Below are 18730 nucleotides of genomic sequence, written 5' to 3' on the forward strand. Positions count from 1 at the left end.
CTGAAAACAGAGCTGGGTTTGGTTGAAATGTCTGAAATCAGGCCCCTAACCTTAAAGACCCCTGAAGGTCTGATTATTTAAATGAGATTTCATGTGAAATAAATTACAAAATGAAAGTTCAGATTAGGGGCTGCACAGTGTCGTAGTGGTTAGCACTTTCGCCTTGCAGCAAGAAGATCCTCAGTTCAAATCCTGGGCTGGGCCTGGGATCTTTCTGCATGGAGTTTGCATGTTCTCCCTGTGCATGCGTGGGTTTTCTCCGGGCACTCTGGCTTCCTCCCACAGTCCAAAAATATGCTGAGGTTAATTGGTTACTCTAAATTGCCCGTAGGTGTGAATATGAGTGTGATTGTCTGTCTGTATATGTAACCCTGTGACAGACTGGTGACCTGTCCAGGGTGTCCCCTGCCTTCGCCCGAGTCAGCTGGGATAGGCTCCAACACCCCCCGCGACCCGAGTGAGGATAAAGCGGTGTATAGAGAATGGATGGATGGAAGTTCAGATTAACAATTGAATGATTTTTTTCACCTGTTAGGAGGGTCTCTGTTAGCCTTCTGCACCCCAGGATGGCAATTAGGCTTATTTGATATTTAAACTGATATGCAGAAATAAGTCTAAAGTGAAAAAAGGAACATCTCAAGCAACATTTTGACACAAGCATCGTCTATTTAAACATCCAGTTTAAGCATTAATACTTTTCTGCACAATACCAAACGAGAGGCAGCTGCAACAACAATTAACTGATTAGTTCTCAACTACTTTAAAAATAATTACCCACCAATCAAATAATTGGTTTAAGAAAAACGGAATTTCTCTGATAGTTTTTATTTCCTCCTCCATGTCAATAAACTGAATATCTTTGGGTTGTGGACCAAACAAGATCTATTCATGGGCTTTGGGAGACATTGAGCCACCATTTGCTGACATTTTATAGGCCAGACAACTAATCTATCAATCAAGTAATGATGAGTTTTATTAGATTTTAGTACAGTCTGCTTTGCCACTGAATATTCTAGCTCGGTGCAACTGTCCTGATTTGACATATCACACAGCCCCACGCACAGCTCTGGTGTTGGACTGACTCAGAGAGGTTAACACCCAACTGTACCTCAAATGTCTGATATTATTAATAATCAGTGTGAGCCGGTAATGATTCATGCAAATGCATCACTGCAGAGAGTCGTGTGTCTTTACAGGAAATTCTCTTCATGTCAGAAAAAAAGAGAGATGTGACACGAATTAGGGAGTGTTAGGAGAAATAAAATTAGTCTTTTCTTCGCTGATGGAACACGATGTGAAAAATGTCCTCGCAGCGGAGTCACCAACAGCAATTAGTCGGCAGTTATGAGAGACTGTGGTGGGAGTTTGGAGGAGTGATGAAATGTATTAGACTCCACAATCTGCTGTGGTGTAAATATTTTCTCACTGCTGAGAATCAGTTGGATCTTTGGGACACTGTAGGGTTGAAAAGCATGTTTGAAAATCGTGGCAGGAATTTCACTGTTAGAGGTTTTTATTTATACTGAGCCAACACTCTCTGAGCTGAGATCAAGGATTTTTTTTTCTTTTTTTGTTAAACGAAAGCTGTCCCATGCTGATTTTTTAGTTTGATATCTGAGCTCCAATTGACTTGCTGTGCTACATTTTGTGAATCAGGGGTTGGAAATGTTTCACTTGTGATTGGTGAATGCAGTTTATTTCCTGTTTTACAGGTGCTAAATTCAGGTGCCATGAATCTACAGGTGTTCTTTGTGATGGTGTGTTCCTTTAACACCTCAGTCTCAAAGGTCTCAAAGTGAACTTTGCCACTTCAGATAGAGCCGCACATGTTGTGGCTTTCCTTTTGAATACTGGAAAAGAAACCAGCTGCACACAGGCACATTTCTTGCGACAAACTGTTTTTGACAGGACAGGACAGATTTGTGTAAAATGGCAAAATCAGATTGGACTTGTAGTCTTTCTGCTATGCATGAGTGGGAGGTAAGTTAACAGCATGCTAAGTAGTATTTGAACAATGCGTGTTTTATGGCAAATATAGTGTATAGCTACAGCCAGGAGTTAGCTTAGCATGAGGTCCAGAAGCCACAGTGCATGGGTACAAAATAATCTGACACAAAAACCACTGTGAAATAGAAACTTGTTGTTTTTATATGTGTTTGTATTTAATAAATGAAAGTAAAATAACTAATTAATATACTTTGAAGGTTCTAACAGACTTTTGTTACATTTAAAAGAAGCCAGAAATGCTTTTTCCTCCAGCTTCAAATGTTTATCTTAGCTAAGCTAACTGACCACTATTTACATGTTAGTTTAGCTACATGATAGCAGCATTCATTTTCTTTTCAAACTCTAGTAAAAAGCATTAAAGAAAATTTGCCAAAATGTCAAAGGCTCCCTCAAAGTTGGCTGTTTTAAATAAGCTATTTCAATAAAAGCTGTTTTATTAGTACAAAAGCCATTATGGAATACAAACTTGCCATTTTAACACATTGTAATTAGTGTACCTGGAAGATGCTAGTCGACTTTTGTGACCAGAACTGCTACATGTTTATGCTCGCTAGCTAGCACGGCAGCTAACTGCTAACTCCTAACTATGTAGCTCCATGGATGTTGTTTTGTGTTTTTCCTCCAATCTTTGATGTTTTGGAGAGATTTTGGCTCATTGGAACATTTTAGGAAATAAAACCATATGAAAAGTTTAGAGTAGGAGAGGCAATGAAGCTGCAACTCATAAACATCTAAAATGTGACCTAAATAGACACAGTGTGTTATAGCATGTTATATTAGCTATTGTGTCAAATCTGCACCTTAAATAAAGCTACCAGAAAAATGTAGGGGTGTAGAAAGTGTAATATTTCACCCTGAAATATGGAATAGAAGAATCAAATAACCTCGAGCAATCTTGAAATTGTAATTAAGGACAGTACTTCAAACAAGATAAAGTTTTTCCAATTTGTAGCTACGCTTTACATTTTATAATCACTGGAATAAAGTAGGTTTGGCGTAAGAATCTCAAAGCAACACATACATCTAATTATTCTTTTCTTCCTCATTTTTTGTCTCTCAGTCCCCAGATTATGAACCTTCCCTCCCTGTTTCAGAGAAATCGAACCCTTTAACTCGTGACATCGACCGAGCATCAGCCAGCAGCATTGTGAAGATGCTACAGGCCTGTGATGCCCAGATGTTTCCAGAAGAAACAGGGTCAACCTACCATGTACAGGCATTCCATAAACACTTACTGACAAATATACTATACTGACAACATATTCTAAAAGTTCAAGATATAACTATTTAAATGTGATTTTTAGAGGCTTTTGAGTGACCAAGTGGTGACAACATTGATGGAGGTTGCTAAAAGGGTGGAGCTCATTCTGAAGGTATCTTCTCTCAGACTCCGTCTTCAAGTGTGTACTTTTATTTCTCAGCCTTGCTATCGTGTCCTCTGTTTCTTTAACAGGATCCTGAGGACAGCCTTGTTATACTGAGTGGTTGTGGCACTTCTGGTCGACTGGCTTTCCTCATCACGGTAAAAGTTACTCTGAAACATGATTTAGCTCCCCGGAAACCAGAAATAAGGAGGCAAACAACTGGGCCACAACACTTACTGGAGTGTTCATAATGGAAAGATAAAGGCAGAAGCAGAGAAAACCATGCCAGTAATATCAAAAAATTGCACTAAATTTAGTTATTTAATCAAATCTTGCTCAGTTTATGAAAAAAATGCTTTCTGTGGTGTGTTTTTGTGTGTCTGTGTGTGATGTTAGTCAGGCTTCAACAGAGCACTGAGGCAGCTGAACCAGAGTCCGGTTTATTCATACATCATTGCAGGAGGAGACAGGTATATATTGATATTGATATTGTGGGAATTATATATCATAAACGTACAATTAAACATAGAAAAGCAGCTGCAACAGACTTACTTTGTATAAAATGACCCCTGGCTTGTGTGGTTTTGATAGTTGTTGCTGTGAAAGTGTGTTTTATTGCTTAAAGAACATCTACTTTTCTAAGAGGAGAAATGTGTTATTTCTTCCCTTTAAAGTCACTTTTTCTTCTCACTCTTTTTCCTCAGAGCTCTCCTTTCCTCACAAGAAGCTCCCGAAGACGACCCCAAACTGGGAATGCTCAGTCTGAAGAAGGTCAGTGGCATTGTGGAAAGTGTGTGTTTGAGTGGAAATAGTGTAAATGTGGTAGAGAAGGTCCAGCGTTTCTGCCACTACATGTTTTTGGTGCTCTGCAGGTTTGCGAGGGAAAGAAGAGAGTGCTGTTCATCGGCATTTCGTGCGGATTATCTGTAAGTCAGCCTGATAGTTCAGAGACTAAATTTACATGTAAACTCTTTTGAGAGTTGCTGTTTATTGTACCACTATTAGTGAAACTATCACTGGACTGCTACTGCTGTTTTTTTTATTTCCGGTCCTGTAGGCTCCATTTGTGGCAGGTCAGCTGGACTTTTGCCTGCAGCACCCTGAAGTCTACACTCCTGTTCTGGTGGGTTTCAACCCTGCACATCAGGCCAGGTGTGTGACTGCTTCACTTTGCACACTGTATATTTTCTATACTATATATTTCTCACATAAAAAATACAGATATTTTGATTTCATTACTCTGTTTTGCATGCTTTAGTGCTTCCATGTATTTTTTTTGTTTTGTGGGTCACTTATCCTGAATTCACCAAAAATCCCATCTTTAATTTTACATTTTTTTGAAAGTGGTGAATATTGATTGAGTTGATCGTGTATCAAATCTGGGGTCATAGGTAACATTTGATTTAGAAGAAGTTTAACGTAAAGACAATCTTTGTTTCATTGTGTAGGGATGAACCTCTACCAGGCTGCACATTCACATTTCTCAGTGTGGTTCAGAGGATGCAGGAGCTCGCCAAAAGCCACCAGGCCTTCCTCATCAACCCAGCAGTCGGGGTACTTGTGCTCATCGTGCTCCTGCACCCATTATTCCCGTTCCTCCTCTAACCGTTCAGGCTGCATTTGTGTCAAGTCTCCGAATTAGAAACGAGGGGGAGCTTTGTCGCTCTGCTCTGCCCGCTAACTCTGTGTGTGTCTGTTCAGCCAGAAGCCATCAGCGGCTCCTCCAGGATGAAGGGAGGCAGCGCCACCAAGATTCTCCTGGAGGTTGTCTTATCTGCCGCTCACGCTGCCGCTTTCTCACACGCACCCGTCGCATACAAGTAAGATAGAAACACTGAAAAGCTTTTTGAATTATTTCACCTGCAGCTACCTGAATACACTCACGCTTTGCACGATTCTATTTTAGTTTGCCGCTGTCGCTGTGAGAGTTTCAGGTGGAGGTACAACCACCTCCAAGTGCCCTATAAATAACAATAAAAGAAAGACACTTGAAAGAGTTAAACACTTTAGGAAATAGACAAAACAACGAGGTGGGGAGATTGATAGCCCTCTAGTGTGAGCAGATGATTGTACTAGCTTAACTTAAAGAGTGTAAGCTTGGAGAAACAGCTGTCTCCCTCCAAAGTTAAGAAACGCAGATTAAACACAGAGAACAAACAGATGGGATACAATGTGTGAGCTTTAGAGGGGTTGGTCGGCATATTTTCTTACATTTGGATAGAGGAAGCCCAACTGTTTCACACTTCTTCCTGCCGTTATACCAGCGAACAGAACAGTCTGCTGGCTTTGCCTTGAGATTCAGCATACAGACAGACTGGTATTGATATTTTCAAATAAACAAACATGAACCACATTATTAACAAAGGTCAAGTGAATTCCATTGATTTTCCTGTTTAACGGGATGGGATACATTTGGCTGCAAGTGAACAGTTAGTTCTGGAATTTAGCAGGAAAATGTGGGCAGTGTAAGAACCAAACTGTGATGTCAAAGCATCTCCAAAACAACAGTTCTTGTGGGATATTCTCAGTATTCAGTGGTTAGTAGCTAAGAAGGCGATCCAAGGAAGGGTGACAGGTTCATTGGTGCCCATGGCATATCAGTGTGTGTGAATAGTGAATATAGAAGTAGATACATGTGGAATCTAAAGTGATGCCATATATATCAGTAAAACTTCTAATAGTTTCTTTAAGAACATTCTCAATTTTTTTGTGAATGTTCTTAACAAACATTTTTAACATTTCTTTTATTCCACAAAAAAATTCCAAAGATTTCCCAAAAATGTTGAAAATGTGGGCATCAGAAGTTTCACTGTGAAAATACACTGCTCAAAAAAATTAAAGGAACACTTTTTAATCTAAGCATTGCATCAAATCAGTGAAACATGTGGGATACTGATCTGGTCAAGTAAAAGAGGGGTTTTTTAGTCAGTTTCAGCTGATTTGGTGTTCATGAAATTAACAACAGGTGCACTAGAGGGATAACAATGAGACAACCCCCAAAACAAGAATGAATTTATCAGTGAAGGCCACTGACATTTTTTCCTTCCTAATGTTTTCTGACTGTTTTTCAATAGTTTTGCATTTGGCTAGGGTAAGCGTCACTTCTGGTAGCATGAGGCGATACCTGGACCCTACAGAGGTTCCACAGACAGTCCAACTCCTCCACGATGGCACGTCAATATGTGCCATTGCCAGAAGGTTTGCTGTGTCTGTCAGCACAGTCTCAAGAGCATGGAGGAGGTTCCAGGAGACAGGCAGTTACTCGAGGAGAGCTGGACAGGGCTGCAGAAGGTCCTCAACCCATCAGCAGGACAGCTATCTGCTCCTTTGTGCAAGGAGGATCAGGATGAGCACAGCCAGAGCCCTACAAAATGACCTCCAGCAGACCACTGGTGTGAATGTCTCTGACCAAACAATCAGAAAGAGATTTAATGAGAGTGGTCTGAGGGCCTGACATCCTCTAGTGGCCCTGGTGCTCGCTGACCGGCACCGTGGAGCTCGGTTGGCATTTGCCATAGAACACAGGAATTGGCAGGTCTGCCAATGGCACCTTTTGCTTTTCACAGATGAGAGCAACGTTTAGTATTTTACTGGTCGGTTAAACGCTAGTGTGAAGCTATGGCTTGTTATGTTCAGCAATGTTGCTTGTTGCAATATTGTGACTTTGGCGCTTAAAGGGTTAAATTGCAAGTTTTCCGAACTGACTAGTCGCCTATAAAATTAGTGACTAGTCGGTTCGGAAATTAGTCGAAATTCCCATCCCTAATACAAACTACTGAATACCGTTTTGAGTTGCTGCCAAGGAATTTCAGAAAATGGACCAGCCTGCCACATCAGTTTTTCACTTTGATTTTGGGGTGTCATGAATTTAGCCCTCCTGGGGGTTGATAATTTTCATTTCCATTAAACAATGTGGCATCTTTTCATTCCTAACACATTAACCAGTCCATATCAATGTAAATATCCAGTTTGTTTTTTCCTCGCATTGAAATATGATGTGTTTTCAAAGTGTTCCTTTAATTTTTTTGAGCAGTGTATATATATTTTTTTCCACATTTTTAAACCTTAAAATGGGTCAGTTTTGACCCGCAGCACGAAATGAGGTTTAATAGACTTAAAAGTGCACCAGCGCTTAGACACAATTCCTGCAAGTGGACAGTCGACCAGCTCCTCCTCATCACTTCCATTCCCCCATAGCACCTTCGGTCGCCTCTTTCTGCACCCACAGGAACAACATGTTGCTTCCTGAGTGCTTCTTTGCGTTTACAGCCATCAACCTGCAACCCTTTACAAGTTTTTCACATTACTAGTGATCTGCGCCTTTAAGAGTCACATGTATCGGTGTATCTGTTCGCATTCTTGGCTATGTTAGTGAGTGAGAATTTGCATGCTTGGTGTCAATTGTGTAAACATTTGTTGTTTTTTCATCTCTTTCAATTCAAGCCAAATTGAAGCTTCGTAAATGGAACAGCTGTCTCTCATCACTGAACTGTCGACTGCAGCACAAAGCCAAACCGTGTAACATTCTTAAAACTCACATGGCATTCGTCAAAGTGTCCTTCAAGCTGACAGCACCAGCAAGTTGAGAATCTTCCTGGGAGCAGTTACCCTGTGCAGAATTAGTGTAACGGCAGCGTTTTCAGCATGTTTCCGCTGTGCATTGCTGACCTCTAGAGGTCAATGTGGAAAAGAGAACATTGTGAACATGCTGAGATGCTGCTCTTTGGGTTCATGTAAAATTATTTTATGTGCTATATGTATAACAAATTTCACTTTTGTCTTTCTTTCTTTCCAACAGCGGTATTCTGCAGCGCCTGAGAGCTTATGAGAAAACTCTGGATGTCACTTATGCTCAGAGTGAGATAATCACTGATCTGGTGGAAGCAGCAGGAGAGAGGTAGCACGTCCTCTCTGACACCTTTTACTGTTGCCATGCATTTTATTTAACACAGTAAACCGACTCAGGATACTTTGATTTACAGCAGCGTCTTGGCTCTGTTGATGTCACTGAATGGAACTCAATTAATGGAAGAAAAATAAAGAAAAAAATTCAACCTTTATCACACCTACTACTCTCTGCAACATCAGTTATATCTGTTACAGTGATTTTAAACCTGCAATCATATATTATTGTATCTAAAATTAGCATCAGTAACCTGCTGCTCTGCTCTATGTGTTTCAGTTTGCGTTGTGGTAGGCGTGTGTGTTACCTCGGTTGGGGATCTCTGGCTTTGTTGGGCCTCATTGACGCCAGTGAGTGTAACCCCACGTTTGGAGCAGGTGAGTTTTGCCGACCCATTATCTGCAAAAATGTGAAAAAAAGTGTGAAGAAATATATATTTTCACAGTGAAACTTCTGCTGTCATTTTCACCATTTTTGGGAAGTCTTTGAACATTTTTTGGTGGAAAAAAGAAATGTTGAAAATGTTTCTTAAGAACATTCACAAAAAAAAATCAACTGTTGATTTTTTTGTGAATGTTCTTAAAGAAAATATTAGAAGTTTTACTGATATATATGTAATCACTTTAGATATTTTTAGGATTTTTTTGGAAGATTTTTACTCATTTATTGAAAATATTTACAAGAATTTTCTTGCCACATTTGAAGGCTTTTTGAAATAAAACTTTTAAAGGAAACTTTTAAGGAATTATTGGAATTTTCTTCCTGAAGTTTTTGCCAATTTTCAGAAATTTGGGGAATTTTTTGGCAGAATTTTTGGATTTTTTTCAGACAAGGAAACTATTTTTTTGTTGCCCATAAATGAGGACAACAGGAGGGTTAATCTAATTCAGTGTGCAATGATAAACAATCACATATATGTGTTTCAGATTACGAAGATGTTCGAGGCTTCATCAGTGGAGGATACGGGGAGCTGAACAACAAAGAGGGACCCATGACTGCGCTGGTGAGCGAAAGGAAACAATGAATCATCTATTTAAACATCGATTTAAACAAAAGAGGGCCATTATAATTAATTGCTAATTACTCATCAAAACAAAGCTTTCATTTCACAGAATGCGTGGCTGTACTGATATTTTCTCTTCTGCAGAAAACAGTGCCAGTACTCGCTGACTGCAGACATGGAGATTTATGTTCTGTCTTGTCTGTGGGTTTTATAAGTATTAAAATGTCACAAATCCAGTAAAATCCAATTAAAATGACATCCAGGTCCTGTTTTACACCCTGTAATGACACATCTGTCTCTGCAGCGTGCTACTGGTAGATTAACCCTGAACCGGATTAGAATAAAACACACCCTGCTGTACCTGCTTTGTGAAGCCCTGTTGGACTTCATGTCTGTTTTCACTTAATCTGCTGTAGTCTTTTTTTTTTTAAATGCTGCTCATTGGTCTTAATTAAGTCCTCAGTTCAACTTAAGTAGCACTGACAAGGGATTCTAAAGCACTTTTGCAGAGAAAAAAACCAACAAATTATTCACTCCAGTTTCCACCTGTAGGCTTCCTTCTGTGTTGCTGAGCGAAGTGTTTCCCTGTGGGGAGTGACGAGGTCGGAGCCGATATTCCAATTATGAGATTAATGCAACTGCTTCAAATGTGTTGCCTCAGTGTATGAAACTACAGAGAAACAGTGACATTGCCCTCTAAATTACCTCAGAGAACAGCAGTGGTGTTTTTAAAAACAGTAAAAAACACTTTCATCAGCATTACAGCCACCACAATTTGAATATATGCATATGTATGTAGGCGGTGTGTGTTGGTCTGCATGTGTTTATGTGTCAATCAATCAGTCTGTTTGTGTAACACTTTCATACAGACACACTGAGTGCTTTAAATAACTAAAAGAAGGAAGTCTGAACAGCAAAATAAGACAGTAATAGACACGTGAAGTATTCAAAGACAGATGAAACGAGCAAATATGCATAAATGAATAGATAAATGTTGAGATGGCATTTCACAATATCAACTTTCTCTGCTGCCCAGTTTATGCCAGTAAGTCGTATTACTGTTTTTTAAGGTCAGCAAAAGTTCCCACATAATTTATTCTGTCTGTAAACATGTTGTATGCCTTATTCTGAAGGCCCTTCTAAGGCTGGGATTTTAAAATTTACAGAAAATAAATGTTGTTGCTTATCAGAATAGCAGGTGCTTTGCTGCTGCAATTTAACTTGATGTGGCTAATGCTAGCAAGTAACCAATGTGTGTTTTAGCATTTACCATCAAATGTCTGTCACACAAAGACTTAAAACAACATAAAATATATTTAGCAGGAAAGCTAGCTAGCTGGGAGACCAAAGTGTTTGCTAAAGTTCAAAGCACACTATAGAAAGAATTTGAAGAAGTGATTGTCACTGACTAGCGATTACATGCTCATGACTGCCTGGTGTATAAATTTAATGTATAGACCATCTTGTCATAGACTGTATATACGCTACCGTTCAAAAGTTTGGGGTCACTTAGAAATGTTCATATTTATGTAAGAAAAGCAGTTTTTTCAATGAAGATACCATTAAATGAATCAGAAATACAGTCAAAAACATTGTTAATGTGGTAAATGACTATTCTAGCTGGAAACAGCTTATTTTTAATGGAATATCTCCATAGGGGTACAGAGGAACATTTCCAGCAACCGTCACTCCTGTGTTCTAATGCTACATTGTGTTAGCTAATGGTGTTGAAAGGCTCATTGATGATTAGAAAACCCTTGTGCAATTATGTTAGCACATGAATAAAAGGAGGCCTGCTTGGAAAAGCTACTCCAGTAATCGGTGTAAATAACATGTTTCCATGTTTCCTCTAGGGGCCTGAGTTTTGCATAGCACATGAGGATTTCCTACATCAGGTTCTTCCCCGTCTCACTGACAAGGACACTGTTCTGCTCATATACACACACTCCGGTGAGGAAAGATGTTTTTTTTTCCCACGTTTGGATGCCGTCCAAATCGAATCAGCGTTCAGTGTTCTGACTGCCTCTCTGCACAGATGATGTCAGTAAAGTGGTGGATTTGGCACGCAGGGTGAGAGAAAAGACGTCTAACCTCCATGCTGTTTATCATCAGACTGAAGAGGACACATCAGCGGCTCTGCAACAAGTATATCTATCTGTCTGTCTGTCTGTCTGTCTGTCTGCCTGTCTGTCTGTCTATCTATGAGTCAGAATGGATTTTTTCTTGCAGGACGACATCAGTCGGCTGTGTTTATCTACACTAAAGATTGCCTGGCTTCAGGGAGCATCTGTTTCAGCGAGCTTACAACACATGGTACACTACGCTACATCACTTCTATGACTCACTAGAGCATGATGAATAACCGCTTTGCCTCATTTACTCCCTTATTGTTGGCCTGCCACCCTCTTTCCACAGAGCCCTTTGCAGACACATAAAGAAATAAGCACACTGGACAACAGGATGTGGTTAAATGCAAAGATTCCCTTTTTATCGATTTTTAGTTTTTCTCATTTATTGTGCTCTGTTGGTCTCATTTTAGGGGACAGGTTATATTTTTAATGCTGTTGTTTTTAATGTTTCCTCTCAGTGGCGCTTACATAACTGTAAGGGGAAAGAAAATCAATTGCCTCTCTCTCTCAGCAGTGGGAGCTGTCCACTAAGCTGGTTCTGAACGCCGTGAGCACCGGAGCTCACGTCTTAAAGGGGAAGATATACCAGAACCACATGATCGACGTGCAGGTCACCAACAGCAAACTGTACCGCAGAGCCACACGCTTACTCCAGGTATATAAAATTATACAACAGACGGAATAAAAAACACATTTTTACCTTATTATGTCTGAGTTTTCCCCACTGGATATTCTCATTCAGTAGAGACTACCAACTCTCTTGACTTCTGTCCACCATATTTACAACAGACTTCACACCCAGTGAAGAAGATGTGCTAAAATATTTAGAAAAAAAAGGATCAATGTTGATGCAACACGTTCAGAAGTGTCTTTTCTTATTCCACGCGTTTCTCTTCCTTGTTAAAACCTGCCACCTACATTACCCACAATGGAGATTTGGGTGTTGCTGCTAATGTGAAAAGACATCTGTACAGGTGCCACTGCCTCCTAATGCCACAATACCAGACTGTTTTCATTTTCTAACTTGCCTTGAGACTTCAGTACTCCCACTGCGTATACAAGAGGCTTTACAGTACGTACCGTGCTTCGTACACACAGTTATACCTCCAACAACAACAGTTTTATTAGGTCAAACCATCACGATAATAGGTAGACTCGCACAATATAGGTTACTCTGAGTTATTTAAAGTGATTTATAAAAAGATTTTTCCCATGTCAGCCTTAGTACTGGTCCAAAAACATCACAGAGAGCAAAAGACACAATTTGTGTTTCAAAATCTAAGAACTACTCTCCTCATTCCCTGACAGAGTTCAGAGTTAACTTATTTGTTGAAATTTTTAATATTAGCAAATGAAATTGTATATATTTCTGTCAACTTTTTGTATTGATGTATAGTATATTTCTGATAGAATGTATTCTATATTGCATATCTGCACTGTAATGTCATGTTCTGGTGTTTGGTTGCTTACAAGTATTGACTTACTGCGTTACCTTTGGATTAATTTTGATCATTTTTCATTCTTTTTGTTGTTCTTGTTAATTTAAGCTGTGTTCTGTCTGAGTTAAGGATGTTTCAAAGGCTTTTCAGTAAAGGATGAGGGTCCATCATGGGTGGAACCAGCAGATTTCACTAATTTTCAGATTTTAAATTTCAATTTGCAACATTTTTTGACCTTATCAAATTTTTGGTAAGTTATATTTCAATTTCTGTTTTGAATTCAAATGTGAATTTATTCAATTTATTTTAAGTAGGAGTCTGTAACAGGTCAGACTAATGACACTCACCAATTCATTGGAACATTAATGGCAGCTAAAGTTCAGTTTGTAGGAGTCTTTTCTTTGATTTTATTCCTTCCTGCAACCTCAAACAGCCGCAGGTTTTTTTTTATAACTTTGTTTATTCGATTTTTCCAGAACAAAGTATACAGATAACAGAGTGGCTCTATTCAACAAATCGACAGTTGACAATACATATAGAGAAAAGGAAAAAAGGATAATGACAATAGCACAAGACAAAATAAATCACAAAATGTATGGTAAATATATTTCTTACAAGCTTCCACAACACAAGAAGAAAGAGAAAAAAAAATACCGATATTATAATAATAGGCAGGATCTTCTGATGTACAATTGACCATAAGATGTTAAGTATGGTGGATGGATAAACTGGAATGTTAAAATGTTATATTCCTGTAACTAAGGAACAGCAGACAAGTGGATCTTGTTTTTAATGTCATTCAGGATGGGATTCCAGATCTTATAAAAATTCTTTGTGGAGCCTCTTAGTGCATGTCTCAACTTTTCTAATTTCAAGAAATAAAGAACATCACAAGTCCAATGTGTAAATGTGGGCGGGCTTGCAGCCTTCCATCTAAGTAATATTAAACGCCTAGCAAGCAAAGTGACAAAAGCAAACAGCCACAGGGTGGATATGACTCACGTGGAACAACAGCAGTAACTTCATGAACTTACTAACATTTCACATGGACAGAATTTTCACAGGTTAAAAAATTCATACAACAATGAAGCTATTAGTTATTTGATAAGCTGCTATTAGTTTCAATTTAGTCTTATTTGTGCATGATAATGTATTATACATCACTCGTCGCGTGTATGACATATTGCATGAATACTGTTCTCTCTGTCATGGAGATGGATTTGTTTGTATGAAGCTGTGAGTGAAATTAATGTAAAAGTGACCTTTTTCTGAATGACAGAATGCCGTCACTTTATGAAAATCATGAAGCAACAGTGTTTTCCATGTCTGTAAAGGGCATAAATTGCTTGTTTGGAAAATGTTTTCAGACTTTTTATCAAGTAGCGGTGGTACGCAGCTGAAATCATACAGATACAAATGGACTTAGGGTTAAATTAAAGCTCACTTGTTCTAATTACAGAAGGTCTCTGGTCGTCCGGAGTCACAGTGTGAAGAAGCTCTTTTGAAGACCATCTACCGGGTGGATAAACTGACTCTGGACATGACGTCCTCTGACGTCATCACACACACATGCACTGCCGTAACAAGAACCAAAGTAAGGAAGCAGTGAAGCACATGATAAACTGAATGACCTGAGAGAGACGGATGCTGGTTGTATAAGTTCTCTCTGTGTGCAGGTGGTTCCTCTGGCGTTGGTCTGTTTGCTGACTGGCTGCTCTCTCAGGGAGGCGGAGTCTCATTTGGAGCGACAGCCAGTTGTTAGGGAAGCGGTGGAGGTGTGGTTGTCATAAGTGACGTCAAAGTCCAGCTGAGTGTCTTCGTATACAGTACAGTCATATCTGGAATTAGACCTCACTTCTGAGTGCACAGAGAGGTCATTAGTCAGCCTTAATGTCAGATGAGCAGATGTCTATGTCCCTAGTTTCTACTAAATTGTCAAACTGAACAATATTAAAAAGCCTGAAGCTGATACTGAGGTATGAACATTTTCACCCTGTGTTCTGTAACAGTTTTCTGGAAGTAGAAGCTTCAGGCCCATCTGTCCACGTGATGTAAGTCAACCTCAATCCCCGTGTCCCGGCGTGGCTCAGCACACACACAGAAAACACACTCACAGGTACTGAATTAGTGCGACGTGTGTGTGTATCTTCAGAGCAGTTGAGCAGATTTGGAAACACCTTTGGAGCGGAGCCAAAGGCAGCAGGGAGGCGCAGAGAAAAGGCAGGGCCCATCAGGTCTGGATCAGACAGCATTAGCACATAATTCTCAGCTCTTATACTGTATATAGTGAGAAAAAATGGTGCTGGTTGCCATCTAGAGATGAATACAAGCACTGTGACTGTGCGTAGTAAACCCTCATGTCGTCCTGCAGGTCAAAATTGATCCGTTTTAAAGTTTAAAAATGTGGGGCAAAAAAAAATATTTCCAGTGTAACCTCTGATGCCACATTTTCAACATTTTTGGGAAATCTTTGGACATTTTTTGGTGGAAAAAAAGAAATGTTTCTTAAGAACTTTAACAATGTCAGTGTTCTTAAAGAAAATATTACAAGTTTTACTGATATATATGTGATCACTTTAGATATTTTTTGGATTTTTTTTGAAGATTTTTACCCACGTTTTGAAAATATTTACAAGAATTTTCTTGCAAAATTTGGGGCGTTTTAAAAAAAAATAAAACTTTTAAGGGAAACTTTTAAGGAATTATTGGAATTTTCTGCCTGAAGGTTTTGCAAATTTTCAGAAATTTGGGGATTTCTTTTAGACAAAGCAACAGTATTTTTTTGGATGCCCGTAAGTGAAGACAACAGGAGGGTTAAGCATGATTGACATGATCAGGAACACAACCATCTTATCATATCTTAGCTTAGCTTATGTTAGCTTCGCTGAAAATAAAATTGAATTGAATCATTTCCTTTCAGTTAATGTGATGTGTAAATTTTTTTTTTTACTGTGGTGGTAATTTTTAAACCCACTTCAACTTACGTGTGAAAAAGTGACTTTTAAGGTCACCTCTTTACAGACAGTCTAGATTAGAATGATGCTAACATGAAGATCTGGTGCTCCAGTTAAGAAAGAAGTGTGTCAAGCCATCCTGCCAGCCCTGATGCGATTTGATTCAACACCTGCAGGACAGATTAGAAAAAGGAAGAACATGGAAAACTGGCACACATTCATATCTAATTATGAGACTACAAAGCCAGCAGGTGATTAGCTTAGCTTACGAAAATGGCCTGGAATTTAGATTCCTTTGGTATCTTCTTGTACATGTAATGGACAGAAACAAAGAAGCTTGTTGTGAGAGATAACCACGTCAGCTTTCTAGCTTTCTTTCTGTCAGATTCAATGCTAAGCTAAGCTAAGCTAATTACCTGCTAAACCTAGCTTCATAGTTAATGCTTAGACATTAGAGTGGTACCAATCCTATAATAAGCATTTTTTCATGGATAAACACCATGAAAACAGCTGTTTATTATCTGTGTGAAAGAAAATATCAGATTTTTTTACTCAGTTGGATGGACCCTGTTTGTGTTTCAACACAGACTGTCTTAATGAAGTGGATGTACCCACCGAGACATCATCTACTGGTATGTTGACGAACATTTTTAAGCCTTGAATTTTGAATATGGGTATTGTCGTATTGTCTTTTAAAACTGGAATCTGACTCAGACCTCAGCCACACTATAAGGTAGCAACTTGTCAGTCACAAGGTCGCCCCAGCCTAAAACATACACTACTTTTTGATACATTTTTCTAAAAAATTATACCATAATTTACAAAATGAACATCTTGTTTCACTGGAAGAGACTTGAAACTAAAGGTTGAGACCATAAATTATGAGGAAAGTATTAACTGACATAATTAATCAAGTGAGAAGTAGAGTCATTTTCTCATAGACTTCCAGATAACTTTGTAACCAGAATAGTCGCCCCCTGCTGGCTGTTAAAAGAATGCAGGTTTCAGGCAGTTAGTCAGAGGCTACATTCCTGTTCTTTTACAGTGTTTCAGTGGCTTGACTGAGACCGTGAAACATCGGTGAAGTGTCAAAATGAAGCAAATTTAAAGACAACTGGACAATATAATCCAAGAATGAACCCCAGAAATAATATGAGCACCGCCATCCTGTGCATTTATTTTATTTCTGTCATTGTTGTTACATTCAAACATCCATTTGCTCTTGGTACATGATGTTCCCATGGTGATGACACACATTAATGGACTGATAGCAGCATAGGCACACACACCCTCTTGATACCGCAAATAGGAGGTTTTGTTGGGGTTAAATGTCAGAAAAATACTCCACAAGGGGTGTTAAAAAAGTCTGATATCCAGCATTTGAAATAGCAGCTTTGATCCATTTCAGCCTCTTTAACAGGCTCTGTGATTCTCCCAGAGAGCCGCTAAGAGAGAAGACTTAACCGTGATACCCCCCCGGCTTCTGTCTACCCTCATATAACCATGGATACAGTAAGGCATCAGTAACACGCTTCACGCTGTTGTTCCACACACATGGCCGGTTATGCAAAACCCCAATGAATGTACAGCATGTAACACGCGCCTAAAAAAAAGCTGTTAAAGAAGCAGCAGAGAAAGATTTGAACCTGAAATTCAGACCATCGCCTCCTGACGTTTCCTGTAGATATGCTCAGTGTCACATTGTGCAAATTTCTAAGTTATGTTCCTGGGATAAGATATGCATATAGAGTCAGTAGTAGAACTAAATATACATAAAGAGGGACGTTTGCTGTCAATAGTTTACATGTTTATAGGTTAAACACACCCTGAATGTCAAGAATTTAAAGATAATACATCATGTTACTAAATATAGCTTATTTGGAATAAAGTAATTTTTCTGTCAATTTTAAAGTAACTGAAAACAGAATAGAATGACATTTTTGGATAAATTGTTCACTTTCTAGCTGAAAATGACGCAGGAAAATTGCCACTTTTCATGTCTGTGTGCTAAATATGGAATTTTTTCGTGATTTTATTTAGGACAGATGAAAAGTAGTCACTGCTGCCTATTTTAGGCTCCATGCAGGGTTAGATTTGTTTTATTTTACAGCAATTGGCACAGACTTTTGAATTAAAATGATTGATTTTCATGATACCGCAATGCCACACATCATGGCGTCTTTATTAAAGCCAATTAATCGCCCTCATGCATGAGTCATAAATCAGTATTAGTCAATTTTCTGCATGATCTATGATGACAGAGATCCAGAAAAATAGAAATGCATGGCAAAAATAGCACGGAGATGCTCCAAAATTCAATAAATTAAGTTTTCAGGTGAGTTTATGTTTGATTAAGCCAAAAGCCCTCTGGCTCAACCTTGTAGTTCACACCCTCCCAGAGCGCATAAAAAAATTTATTAACTCATCAATTAAATGTAACAGTTCCCATTGAATACATTATATCTGACCTGGCAACCTCATGTTGATGCTAAGACTAATGAAAGTAAAGACACGTGGAACAGAACTCCTCTTATAGTACTTTTCGCACCAGGTTAAATAATCGAGAACATGCCGATTAGCTGTGGAGGCAGGATGTGTTGTGACACAGCAGTTTAAAGTGTTATGCTAAGCTAAACAAACCGCCGTCTGACTCATATTTAGCACACAGACATGAGAGAGGTGTCAGTCTTCACAGCAAACTCTCAGCAAGAAAGTGAACAAGCCTATTTATAACGCCCTACAGCTCAGAGCTTGTACTTGTTTAAACAGAGGACTTCTTAACAGGCTACAGATTTAAGCTGGTAGTTAAGTAATAGCTATAGGAGATGACCTTCCTAAAAGCAAGCTGGCCGTTCAGACCCCTGAGAAACCAGCGCTGACTTAACCCTCCTGTTGTCCTCATTTACGGGCACCAAAAAATATTGTTTCCTT

At 39.0% G+C, this 18730-nt stretch overlaps 1 protein-coding gene across 2 annotated transcripts; it reads left to right on the forward strand.

Moving 5' to 3' along the window:
- Nucleotides 1–906: 906 nt before the first annotated feature.
- On the forward strand, nucleotides 907–14828 carry gckr (glucokinase (hexokinase 4) regulator). 2 transcript variants are annotated; one of them, XM_022197713.2, is made up of 19 exons: nucleotides 907–1980; nucleotides 3068–3217; nucleotides 3312–3380; nucleotides 3461–3529; nucleotides 3768–3841; nucleotides 4076–4142; nucleotides 4244–4297; nucleotides 4429–4523; nucleotides 4820–4925; nucleotides 5073–5191; nucleotides 8170–8268; nucleotides 8554–8651; nucleotides 9201–9277; nucleotides 11131–11227; nucleotides 11313–11422; nucleotides 11507–11590; nucleotides 11921–12061; nucleotides 14305–14439; nucleotides 14522–14828. In XM_022197713.2, exons 1-19 carry the CDS (start codon nucleotides 1930–1932, stop codon nucleotides 14633–14635), a joined length of 1809 nt encoding a protein of 602 aa, XP_022053405.1. In that variant the 5' UTR covers nucleotides 907–1929; the 3' UTR covers nucleotides 14636–14828. The 2 variants fall into 2 exon arrangements, with proteins under 2 accessions (XP_022053405.1, XP_022053404.1); XM_022197712.2 differs by having other exon boundaries at nucleotides 916–1980; nucleotides 11918–12061.
- Nucleotides 14829–18730: the final 3902 nt, after the last annotated feature.

This window comes from Acanthochromis polyacanthus, chromosome 22, assembly GCF_021347895.1.
Source record: "Acanthochromis polyacanthus isolate Apoly-LR-REF ecotype Palm Island chromosome 22, KAUST_Apoly_ChrSc, whole genome shotgun sequence".
Classification (NCBI taxonomy): Eukaryota; Metazoa; Chordata; class Actinopteri; family Pomacentridae; genus Acanthochromis; species Acanthochromis polyacanthus.